Raw genomic sequence first — 13496 nt, forward strand, 5'->3', positions numbered from 1 at the left:
TAATTATCATAAGTTAGCTCTGAAACTTTCTATAAAAAGTGTGTAATAATCAATAGCCATAGGAAGACTTGGTTTATTAATTTGCTCATTGGACTATAGTCGAAGCAAAATCTGTAAAAAAATATCTACAGTAATACTGAAAAATAAATGTAGATCTCTACTGTCGATCTAAAATATAAGTCAACTCTAATGTACAGATAACTACAATAAATATACGCGACTCGTTAAAAATTAAGTATCAAGCAATTTCTAAACTGTCAGCATTTCTTACGTATATCATAGGCATTGAATAATTAAAATAATATTTTTAAATTTAAATGATAAATTCCGTAGATAGGTATTTAAAAATATAAAAACGAGTTGCCCGTATTTGACACATACAAGTGAATTAATTGAAATAATTTGATTGATAATATTTTAAATTTATATAAATATTAATAATATTCTTTTATGCTTAATGTCAATAATTTGCTTATACAATCTATGTGAAGATTTTTATACGAAGTTTTGAAAATGCACGCATATTTTGTAGAAACATTCGAAGAGTGCTCTTTAAAATACAAGACTTTTTAATTTTTATTACATAAACCATACACCTTATCCGTGTGAATATTTAAAAATTTGAAATCTACTTAAATTACCGATTAGTGAAATCCTTGATAAAAACTTTCTGAATTAATCGTAAAAAGTATGAATATTTAGTTAACAAAGAGGCAAAAATATCTGAAATACAATGTTATCCATTATTTAGCCTAACGTATGATACAGAAGGTATTTGATTAGAAGATAATTAAATTATTCAAAGCCAAAAGAAAATAAAAGAGCTATTGAGTTTAAATTAAAAGTTCTACGAATTATATAACTACGAAAGAGTAGCGTCACAGTTAGATAACAAAATGTTATTTAATATATCATTATATATTCCTTTGGATTTGAAAGAATTCTTATTTTTATTATAATAATTATTATATTATTGTTGTTGTTGTTGTTGTTGTTATATACTACAGAATGCAAAATGAAGAGGTCAAACAAAATATTTTACAATAATACGACAGGAATATTGATAATGTTTATATAATTCGTAATCTTAATTATACACGAACTTAGAAATTACTTCCTTATAACTAATTTTGTGAATTTGTTGCTATAGGTAATTATAGTTAAACTTCAAAAGTACAATAACAAGTAGTAAATATTACAACCAACATAAAGTTTTATGTCCCAATAGAATGTCAAACAAATAAAGTTGAGTCGGAAGATAAGGTCTTAATATTGAAAAATCATGATTCATAATTGCAGTAACGATTGAAAATGAAAGAATCTTTTAAGCAAAAAAATCTATATCGATTGCAAACATATATATTTCCCTGAATATATAAAAATTGTTCTTTAATGGCTATTTAAGCGTAAGATTATAAACAAATAATATAAGATAAGTATTTAAGAGTATTAAAAAGTATTTCAGAATTTAATAGAAAGATTAGCTTCTTGAATGGGAAAATGAAATATAAAATTTAGCGATATATGCTAGTTGCATCAAATAAATAATACTAAAATGTATGATTTAACATATAATACATAGCAAAATTTAACAATTCCAACAGTCTTCCCAATCATAGTTTGAAAATCGATAAGTTTGCATGAATTTAACTTGTAGCTTCAACACATTAGAGTTGTCGACTTGTTTGTTCAACGTTTTCTTAGCGATAATTTTCATTTAATTCTATTAAACGATTAAAATTGAATTAACTTTGAATCCTTTGTCAATGAAAATATGATCATTTTGAAGACTATAAGCCAGCTAAATAGTAACTTGATTGTACTGTAGTAGTAAAATAATAAACATTATTATGAATATTTTAATTATAGACTAATTTGCCAGTGATTAAACACAAAGTCCTTCGAAAGGGTTTCAAAAAAAAACAAAAAAAAAATTAATAAGCGGTACTCCAAAAAAAAAAAAAAAAAAAAAAAGAATATTGCCATATGTTGTAATACAATACATTATTGTTATATATATTATTGACAGATGACTAACTGAAGCAGATGGTAAGACGGTAGTGAGAGCGAGGATAGGCCAAATATACGCATTCTTATCAAAACTATGATAATTCCTAATGAAAAGCGCACGAAAATATATAAAAGGATTGGCGGATACTGTTGTTACTAAATCAGAAAACTCAAAAGAGAGGTTGAATTTTCATGAAATACGGTCTAAATTCATATATAAATCTCAGTCCCAATATTTTGATAAATTCTTTATAGAGCGATTGCTTACATTTAATTTTAAAAATTTCAGCAATTATAAAAAAAGAAAGAAGAAAAAAATAGAAAGAATAAAATTTGATAATGAATTGTAAATCAATTATTTATTATAAATATGAATGATCTGAATATTATAAACAATTAATATTAAATCATGAATAGCACATTAAACGTATATAAATGTTTAATAAGATCAAATGTAGATTGTCTGCGTGTCTATGCAAATGGTTATATGGATAGTGCATTTGCAACTTTATATTTCTCTTAAAAATAGCTTTTTGTATAGAAAATAAATAAATACAATGACTTTTAAAATAAACCAATCGATGCTTGTTTTAGTATTAGAGGGGATACAACTTTTTTGTTATCAGTTAATGTATAACTTTTTTAATAAATGTTGGAGCTTGTTTTAAAATATTTACTTGAACTATTAGATTGTTAATTTGTCTGCAGGAAACAATTTAAATGGTTATAATGTAACAAGAAAGTGTTAAGCAAAGGCATTTCGTAATTGCCCATGGAAAAATAATTGTAATATTTTTAATACACGCAATGTATAATTTTTCTTTTTTCTTTGTTAAAAATTCTTTTTTAACAAAAGAATTCATTCCTTTTTGAATTAAATCCTTTTATATTATGCTTCTACGTTTTGTAGTAATTAAGGACTGACATAAATCACAACATTTTGGTTTATTATTTTTTTCTTTTATTTTATTTTTAATTAATCAAGTTGTCTCTATAATTCTATATATTGTACCTAAGAAAATAATATAAAATAAAAAAAAAACTGTAACTAAAGAAGATAAATAATATTCTTCTATTGCAGTTTAATGAATTTGTTAAAATACGAAATTTTGTAATTAATGAAATTAATCTTATAAAAGATCGTGTTCAAGTTGTCAAATATCAATTTTGTTTTATTAAAATGCTAAATTAAAACTTTAATTAAAAAAAAAAAAAAAAAAAAAAAAAAAAAAAAAAAAATTAATTCTATATATAGAAATGCACTAGTTTTCGTAAAGAAATGTTATTATTATGCGATTCGTCATGAAAAACTGTGATGAACTAAGGAAAAATAAATAGTTATCTTAATTAAAATTTATAATAGAGCAATGGAATTGTAGCGATTGGTCGGTTTTATGACTCAATTTGCAAGTTTTAATTAAGATAACTATTTACTTTCTCGTGGATGATCTCAGCTTTTTACGGGCTATTGCTAGACAATAAGTTACATGCATAATTCTAGGGATCTTGTACATTTAAAATAAAAGTTGTTTACTTTGTTATAATTAATTTATGATGAAGAATATGCAAAATTATATAAAATTTCAAATATTCAGAAATTTTTATTTAAAAAATGTACACTATTACATCAGTGTATTGGCAGAATATTTTATTTTTAATTCTTAAATATTGTAATTATTATCTTCAGCTTGTATTTAATATTAAAATAATTTTAAATTAATTTATAAACGCTAACTTCACATCACTTGCAGAATATAGTACCTTAGAATCTTGTAATTATTACTGGACACTTGTCTATGTCGTGATTTGTAACATTTTCCTTTTATCCTTTTGAAATATATCTGTTAATTTTTTAAAAAAATTTATACAAACGTTTATTTTAGATAATATTTATTAAATACAGATTTTTATTATTCAGTTATATTTTGCTGAATTTGTAATGATCAATAAATTAGTTCCTGATTGCATTCAATATTAATTTATATCAAAAGGCTCTTATTATTTGTAAGTGATTAAATAATAGTTTCATAATATTAATTCGTAACAAATAAAATAAACATTAATATAACTATATATATATATATATATAGTTATATTAATGTTTATTTTATTTGTTACGAATTAATATTATGAAACTATTATTTAATCACTTACAAATTTGCAAAATGTAATTTCAGTTTTTTATAGGGGTTATGTTGCTTCAATATGGAATCAAAGATTATTATTTAAAAAAACAAATTCATAAGAATTTTTATTGTAAATATATATATATATATATATCATTATATAAGTAGAACAAAATTTTTTGTAATAAATATTAAGTGATTTAAGAAATAAATTAAATAAATAAATTTGTTATTAGTAACATGTCATCAAGTGCTACATCATCAAAAATGGAAGAGAAACACTTTGGATTTACAGATAGTATAAGTGACAAAAGAAATATAAATGTCAACGACAAAATTACAACGAAAGATTTTTTAAATACAGAAGTAAATGTACAGAACATAAGCTTAGAGCCTTCTCTAACAAAACAAGACAAAACAGATATAACAAATAATGACGAAGAGTTATTAATTAAAAATGACAATTTAGAAAATAAAGAAAAATATATTGTCAGTCCTGATAGTGAAACGGTCTTTATTAGTAATCAACGTGATTACCGTAAGTGTATTATTTGCATTTATAACAGCTGCTATTAATGAAATAATAAAATAAAATATATATATGTATATAGATAAAATATTATTACTTGCTAACTATTTATTTTATTTTAATTTGAAACTACAACTCAGAATACGATTAGAAATCTAATTTGCTTAGTTTATATTTTTTTTTTTTTAATGGAATATTATTATTACTTTTTACATAATAATAGAAAGTATTGACTTGAATGTGGAATCTCAAAATAAGGACAGTGACAGTGAAGATATCGCATCTGCAGAAATACCTGTAATGAAACAAGTTGATCCAAGCATAGATGATAATTTGCCAAGCACCGTTACATTGCTGAGGACTCCAGATGGTGGTAAATGTTATGTAGTGGGAACTGCGCATTTTAGTATCGAAAGTCAAAACGATGTTTCAAGGGTATGAAAGATATAGTTTATATACAATATAATTTCTATGACACATTAATATAAATGAGAATTCATTTAGATAATTCAAGCTGTACAACCACATATTGTTATGGTTGAGCTTTGTAGAGATAGAATACATATTTTGGAATTAGACGAAGATGCTCTTCTTAAAGAAGCTAAAAGTCTTGATTTCAGTAAGTTATTTTAGTATGTTATTTAATTAATCATGTAATCTATGTAACATATTATTATTATTTGTAGATAAGATAATGTACACTCTTAAAGAAAATGGATTGTACAAAGGAATTTTCTATATTTTATTGCTAAATATGTCTGTACATCTTACTAAGGTCCTTGGATTAGCACCTGGAGGAGAATTTCGTAGAGCTTTAGCAGAGGTAAAAATGTGGCTGAATAGTTCTGTTTTATAAGTTGTATTTTTTATTTATCTCTATCGTAGGCTAAGAAAATTCCAAATTGCCATGTTCATATGGGGGATAGGCCGATTAAAATAACATTTGCTCGAGCTCTTAGTTTTTTGACATGGTGGCAAAAAATAAAATTTGCATGGCAACTTTTGACAGATAAAGACATTATCAGTCAGAAAGATGTTGAGAAGTATAAATGTCAAGATTCAGTTGAAGAAATTATGGCTGAATTAGCTGGAGAATATCCTGCATTAGGAGAAGTTTTTGTTAAAGAACGAGATATATATTTGACTCATTCGCTTCAGTTAGCGTGTAAACCGAAAATTGGAATATTTGGTGAACCAATTCCAGTACGAGTTGTAGGAGTTGTCGGTATTGGACACACATTCGGAATTATTCAAAATTGGGGAAAAGTCGAAAAATCTCAAATACTCCCAATTATGAGGTATTTATTTTTATTATTAAAATTAATTGCGTAAATTTCATCGATTTTTATTGTTGCTTACTAAAATTCTTTAAAATTATTATTTTTCATATACATCATAGTGATAGTGAAAAAAGATCATTTTTAAAAATTTTATTTCTTTGAATTTAACAGATTACCAAGAACAAAAGTAAATATTAATAATAATTTATTTATATAAGTTTCCTCTCTCACAAATGCAATCTTATTATTATTATTAAACATAATTTGTATTTTTAATCGTTATCATTTAACATTATCTTAATCTCATATTTTTAATCTTTTCATTATATTATGAATAATAGTTTCTATTAAAACTGCATATTGATTTAATTGTATTCAAGAATAAAAATCGATTTCTTAAATTAAATGTTGCTTATAACTTTTATTGTAATTTTTACAGCATACCACCACCTTCGTTGTCTGGTAAAGTTTTAAAGTTTACAATCAAGGCATCTATTGTTGGAACTGTTATTTACATAGGATACAAATTTATTCCAATGTCGATAAATATAATATTATCACTAAAATCGTCAGTGGGGAAACTTATTAATATGAATGTCAGTTAATAGAACAAATTATTTGAAAATTATTGCTTTCAATTCATATATTTGAAAAATACATTTTTTTCTGCTTCTATACTGCTTATAATTTTTGTTAAAGTTTCTTTAATACTGTATTTTGAAGTAATGATGAAACTGAAATTCAACGCAGATAAAACGTTTCGCATTATTTATAAGTAATATACAGACTGGATTTAGTGATTTCAATGGAATTAGATAATTTTAAATCAGAATTATACATAATATTCAATCGGGATGATAAGTTTAAAAATAATCGCTTCTGTATTTGAGATTCTCAAGTGACATTAGCTATCAACTATTAGTAAATTAAATATTTAATTGTTATGTATGCAGTATAATTTTAATTATGCTTACAAATTGTTTTTAAAAATAAATTAAATTTTTTAATTAAGGCCTTCTAAATTGCAATTGACAATAGCAGTGCCCATAATATATTATGTAGGGTTTTGTCCTTGAGCAGCATAATTTGTGAAAGAAAATTACTACTAATGTTTATTCAAATACCAAATAAATTGAAGAACGTCCGGACTTGAAGAACACATAAATTCTGTATTTTTATTTAAAAAAAAAATATATTAAAGAAGAAAATGATTGACACACAGAGATTCGGCAGTGTTTAGAAATGTTGGAAGCTTATGGCTGTTGAATTGTCGTAGCAGCATAGCGACTACTTTATTATAAAAACATCGTACGAAGAAAAGTATAACTTCGAATTATACCGATGTAATTAATTCCGTCCAGAATCTTTTTGACATTTCATGTCTTTCTGATTCTGCTTCTTGCCTTGGATATTTACCGTATTATGTTATAGGAACAAAATACAAAAAGAAAAAAAATTATTAATAGTTAATTATATCTTATTTAAAATTAATTTAATTCATTTATTTTTTTTTTTTTTTTTTTTTTTTTTTTTTTTATAAAAAGCTTTTATTTTCGTGTTCTTAAACGAATGAGATTTCTTTAAAAATTTATTCAATTCATTTATACAATAAGTCGAAGATAATTGTATTCTAGTTTTTAAGGCACTGAAACACAATCTTTCACCGTTTAAACTGTTGTTTTTCTTGAAGAGGTACAGAATTCTTAATTTCAGAAACTTTTTAAAAGAAGTTTATTTATTATTCCATGACAGTGAGTCAAATAAAACTCCAGATTTACTATTATTTAGAAAAAAAAAAAAAAAAAAAAATCAACGTTGACATAATGTTCATCTGAATTTTCTGATTGAAAAATGAACTTTTTTAAAATGTAAAAAAATTTCTAACACAGTGCCAATTAACATTATTTTAATAGCCTGTATGTATATTGAAAGAAAATAAATTTTATAAATTAAAAAAAAAAAAAAAAAAAATTACTTTAACCTTATAAATTATTTTCTTGACTATTAAATACCATTTCCTTACGATTGGGCGGATAACAAAAACAACAACATTAGAACGACACAAGTAAAATTAAAACAATTTTATTTCTGCTTTTTATACATTTTTACAATACATTTTTTTTTTTTTTTTTTTTTAATAAATAATCGGATTCAGAAAAAAATCATAAATATTAAAAAAAAAAGCTATAAACACAACAATTATTATTGCTAAATCGTGAAATTCTTTAGAAAAGGAAGGAAGGAATCCTTCTATAAAATGGCAAAATTTGAGTATTAAGCAATTGATGAAAGTTTACTTTTAAGTTGAAAAAAATTGAAGAATTTACAAATGCTTATCGATGGGAAACTTTTTAAGTGAAGTAAATATTTTTTTTTTTTTTTTTTTTCTTTCGGGCTGTAGTTTTTCCATTTTATTATGAAACGTAATGAACTATATGTTTGTACTTGAGATTATGATACAGTATTGTATATAAATAAAGTCGATATCTTACAAAGACCGTATCAACTTTTATGCATACAGTCTTCCGTAACTTTGTACACGTTATAGCAAGTTACATATAGCAGAGTTGATGTGTAGTTTTAGACTCGTACGTGCAAGTACAATCTCATAAAACTGGCATTCACATATACAAGATTCGGTAATAACGCTTTAGAAAATCAACGACAATATCTGTACAAAGTGCTCTGTACATCAAGGAGGGAAGCAATATTATACAAAAGAAAAATCAAGCCATAGTCAATCGTATTTCGAGATTGATAAATCTATGAACTCGTTATCCAGATTGAAACGATTGTTTCAAGGTACTCAAGACTTTTTTCTTCCTCCTTTTCTTAATTTAAATTACACTCAAAATAAAAACTTTACTAGGGTAACTGCGTAAGACTCGTAATGCTTGGTATTTCGTGAATTTATAATACAGTATATACATTAGGCAAGTCCTGCGTTATCACCATTCTTTTTCATATATATATATATATTTATTTTTTTTTTCTTTTTATTTTTTTTTACTTTTTCGTTCTTTCTGATATTTTATAAGAATATAGTTTCATATAGAAAACTAAGTCTTTATCATAATTATTAATATCTCTTTAATCATCTGGCATATCCACGCAAAGTCTTAGGAAGAAACGTGACATTATATTAAAAGATTTTGTAATATGCCAATGTCGGGCAGAATGTTTATGAGAACTATGTCACGCTAGACGGCAGAATGCTGTTACTATAGTTTCTTTTCAAAATTCATTAATCATTAATCATTAATCATTAATCATTAATCATTAATCATTAATCATTAATCATTAATCATTAATCATTAATCATTAATCATTAATCATTAATCATTAATCATTAATCATTAATCATTAATCATTAATCATTAATCATTAATCATTAATCATTAAATTATTACTATTAATCATTAATCATTAATCATTAATCATTAATCATTAATCATTAATCATTAATCATTATTATTATTGTTGTTATTATTATTCTTTCCTACAATATATGCCCAGATATTCACGTTATGGCAGTTTGTTTGCGATTCGCTCGGACAAATCATATTTAAGCATAATCACAGCAATATAAAGAGCAAATCAGCATATCAAATCCAACGGTAAAATGTTAAAAGAGCGTTTGGTTATCTGGATATATTATAATATGAAATAGACCTAACGTTGAGAATTCGCTAATAATGGCGTACGTTTGTAAAGCTTAAAATAGGAAAATCGGGAAAATCTATTTAAACGATATTTTCCGCGTTCTAAGAAACTAAAAATGACGCTTGTAATAGTTCAAATGCTTCGTACAAAAGAAATCTGTCGCCAATTAAGAAATATATATATATGTAAAACGCTTATCGACTTAGTATGATTTCGGACTGCACCAGTATTGCTATAGGTATTTGCCCTCGGATACTCTATCCGAGTTAGTTGATTCTTAAAAGAATAAGGATTACGCAGGAACACGCAGCACGTTTCATCACCGCACACAATCACCCGGGCCACGCGACGTGATGCACTGCTTTTTACGTTTCACCGAATGTAGCCTAGAACCTGGACTCTGATTACCGCCATTGTTATTATTACTATTGTGTTGATTATTTTTTGTTTTACCATGTCCGCCTGTGTGATTGCTTATACTGCGCGTGTAATCCCCTCGTGCGTTCTGATGGTTTACTAAAATATAAAACTACTCGTTAATTATAAATGTTCATGACTTTAGTCAAACGCATTGAGCAAGATAGTTTTAATAACATATACCATGTGCTGTAGGTTTGTATGATTTTTTGTATGTGAGATGACCATGAGATAACTGATTGTTATATAAATGCCTGTCTTTATTTTTATCCTCACCCTTTTCTCCAGTGTTTGGCGAGTTTCCTCTACTACATTCCGATTCCTATGAAGTAAAAATTAATAAATTCACGAGCCCGACTGACGGTTCATATTACTTCGACAACGTCCAAGACAATTGAAAACCAAAATTACCGATTCACTCGCAGGTGCCGAGAGTGTGGACGCATCAGAACCAGTAGAGCTAGATAGTGAATCCATCTCCGGAGGTACAGGGAATGTCTCCTTGATCCATTTTCGATAATCTATTACCTCATCCGTTACTCTAATTATTCTTCCCAATATACTGAAAATTCACGTGTCGCGTTAAAAATAAATGTAATTGGCACGGAGCGGTCATTCAGAATAAGCAATTTTAATAAGCCTTGGTTGACTCTCACCTGACTTTGTTTGCATCGTTGACTAGAATATTGAGAGGATTGACAGCTTGTGAAAGTACATAGTAAGCCCAGTCAAAAGCATCTTTTACATACAAAGCGCCATAACTACTACGACCTATATCATTGCCTGGAGTAAGCGGATCTTCTATACAGAGTAATGATGGCCTATGTCCATCGATCATATCCTTTTGAACCTAAAGCAGGACGATCCAATTTAATGAGTTAAAAACAGCGTTCATAATAATTTTAAGATACAAGATGATTTTTACAAAAATACCTCTTCTTTTGATATGTAAGCACCACCACCTTTTACACGTATGCCGGTCTTGACATAATTAAATTTTCTACCGTACAATTCTAAAAATTCTATTAATAATACCCCCAAATTTACTTCTGGACTGTCAATATTCGTCCTGGGATGTAACTGAATGAATAAAAAGTAAAAAGTTAATTAAAAGTCGTGTACTCCTGTAGAGAGGAAAACGGTTTATGCGAAACCTACCTGTAAAAAGCTAATAGTCATGAGGATTAAACTATAGGAAGAGATACCACCAGTGAACACTTCATTGAGATCTCTTTGCAATAAAAATTGTTTGAGTACCATCACCAACTTTTCAAGAGCGGGATACTGCCTTTTAAAAGTCTTGATCAATTCTGCAGATTTAACACCATTGTTCATGTTAAAACTAATGTCCACCTTAATTTCAGTCTCTTTGTCTGTAAGCTTAACGATTGGAACTGATGCTCTATCTAATACTTTGACGGACGATGGCTCAACAATGTTTTGATCGATTAATGCTCTTTCAAGTGTGTGTAGTGGAAGATTTGTCCACATTCCTATCACAACTAAATCAATATCACTGGAAAGTAAAGGCTTATATTAGAATACAAAATATTAGAAATTTTCAAAGTAATTTAAACGGTATGTTGTAAGCGATACCTTGTAGGCAGATATAATCCAGTGCGAAAACTTCCAAAAATTTCCACTTTTGAATCTGGCCAAAGATCGTATATTACTTGCTTTATTCTTTTAATGACGCGCAATCGAAGTTTGTGTTCCTCATTTGAAGGGCACATATAAGTAAAGAAGTCTTCAATCTCCTCGTGTAAACTGCAAATATATGGTATAATGTATAAAAGAGTTTTAACTTTAGTCATGGATTAAAGTCTAAAAATATTTCAATGATATACACTCGCTACAATGTACTCGTTAGATAAGTTTGTAACATTTTCAATGCTCATAAACAATCGACAAAGACAAAGCTTAATAACTCAGATAGTATAGAGAATGCAAGGAGTACATATTTAAAAGAAAATGAGCAGTGACAAGTTTTATAGCATCGTCTGTCTAATTAAGCCATGTGACATCCCTAACCTCACATTGAGTAAAAAAAGTAAAAAATTACTATGGAGAGAGAGAGAGAGAGAGAGAGAGAGAGAGTCAGAGAGAAAGGTACAAGAAAAGAAAAAGAGAGAGAGAGAGAGAGAAGGCGAGAAAGAGAGAAAGGTAATAGGAAAGAGGGAGAGAATGAGAGAGAGAATAGAGTAAGAAAGATAAGGAGAGAGTGAGAGAGAATGAGAGAGGAAAGAGATGGATGGTAGATGGTGGGAGTGACGAGGAGAGGTGAGGAGAGGCGCGGAGTGGTAAGGTGAGGAGTGAAGAGGAGAGAGAGAGAGAGAAGAGCAAACTCATATGTTACTTAATAAAAGCTCACCCAAGGACACCCTTGGAGTAATGCTTGTTGGGGATTCGCCAGGGACAGCCACCAAACACCCCAACCAGGGCCTCGTAGTTATAATTCATGCCATAAGTACTTGCACGATTATCGTTTTTCCTCCTAGATGGGTTGTAGTAGCTGTTGTTGGTGTTGTGCTGCATGTTGACACGTGTGTTGCGCTCGTCGTTGTTGGGCCGATTGTTAAGCGTTGGCGACTCCAGCGGTACGAAATCCTGGCTGTTTTTCGTATTCATAGTGCTACCGCCCTGTTGGATGGACCATATGAGAATATACATAAGACATAAAGTTGGAGGAGACGAGCGGAGGATGTGTCCGCGGAATCTCACGGCACGATGCGTCCCTCCCCCCTCCCTCCCGCCCTCCCTCCACCATCGCCACCAGCACCCACCCGCCCACGGGGCCAAAAACGGCTCAGGTCTCGATAGGGGGTAGCCGTGGAATACACGGCCTACGGAGCACGGGTGGTGCTATGATAATCAAGGTGGACGCTGATAATGGGGTAGGCAGGTATGCAAGAACGAGGCGGACGAAGCGTGCGCGAAAGATCGCAAGGTACGCGGATCGCAGGGGGATGGGTGATGATTCCTAGGGAGAGTAGCAACTCGCGAGGTACAAGACACGACAGACTTTTCTCATCATTACCAAGCTCGCGCTGTTATCGTGCTTGAGGCTCAGATTGTCCAGGTCCTTCCCGGTCTCCCAAATGTGTAACCACAAGTCCTTCGCGGGACCGAACTGCTCCGGTTGATAACAACCGATCTTCGGATCCATTAAACCCCTCGGGTGCGACTCGGTTCGGAGGCTGACGTCGTTCTGTCGTCGCGTCCAAGGCTCACCGAAGCGCGGCCCGTGATCCTGTGCGACTGACAAACGGCGAAAACAAAACAAAAAAAAGGAAAAAAAGCTAACCGAGCTTCAGCACTTACACTTCGCACGCACGCATGCACGCACGCACGCACGCACGCACGCACGCACGCACGCACGCACGCACAAACACACTGGACTAGGGTTGTGGAAGGAGGGAGGAAGGGAGGGGTGGGTGGGTGGGTGGGAGGTGAGAGGAGGCGGAGCGGCGG

General features: G+C 29.4%; 2 protein-coding genes across 2 annotated transcripts; one reads left to right on the top strand and one right to left on the bottom strand.

The window, feature by feature from the left end:
* Positions 1-3883: 3883 nt before the first annotated feature.
* LOC105360428 (traB domain-containing protein-like) lies at positions 3884-6550 on the top strand. Its single transcript, XM_011497323.1, has 7 exons — positions 3884-4014; positions 4373-4674; positions 4889-5100; positions 5170-5284; positions 5352-5488; positions 5551-5963; positions 6385-6550. The coding sequence occupies exons 2-7, from the start codon at positions 4377-4379 to the stop codon at positions 6548-6550; spliced, it is 1341 nt and encodes a 446-aa protein (XP_011495625.1). The 5' UTR covers positions 3884-4014; positions 4373-4376.
* Positions 6551-9439: 2889 nt separating this feature from the next.
* LOC105360224 (non-canonical poly(A) RNA polymerase PAPD5) lies at positions 9440-13432 on the bottom strand. Its single transcript, XM_011497069.1, has 9 exons — positions 13063-13432; positions 12397-12665; positions 11622-11792; positions 11184-11541; positions 10959-11105; positions 10682-10875; positions 10437-10587; positions 10209-10347; positions 9440-10124 (listed from the first exon to the last, which is right to left on the bottom strand). The coding sequence occupies exons 1-9, from the start codon at positions 13189-13191 to the stop codon at positions 9928-9930; spliced, it is 1755 nt and encodes a 584-aa protein (XP_011495371.1). The 5' UTR covers positions 13192-13432; the 3' UTR covers positions 9440-9927.
* Positions 13433-13496: the final 64 nt, after the last annotated feature.

The sequence above is a fragment of the Ceratosolen solmsi genome, unplaced genomic scaffold (assembly GCF_000503995.2).
Source record: "Ceratosolen solmsi marchali unplaced genomic scaffold, CerSol_1.0 scaffold13, whole genome shotgun sequence".
NCBI classification, from domain to species: domain Eukaryota; kingdom Metazoa; phylum Arthropoda; class Insecta; order Hymenoptera; family Agaonidae; genus Ceratosolen; species Ceratosolen solmsi.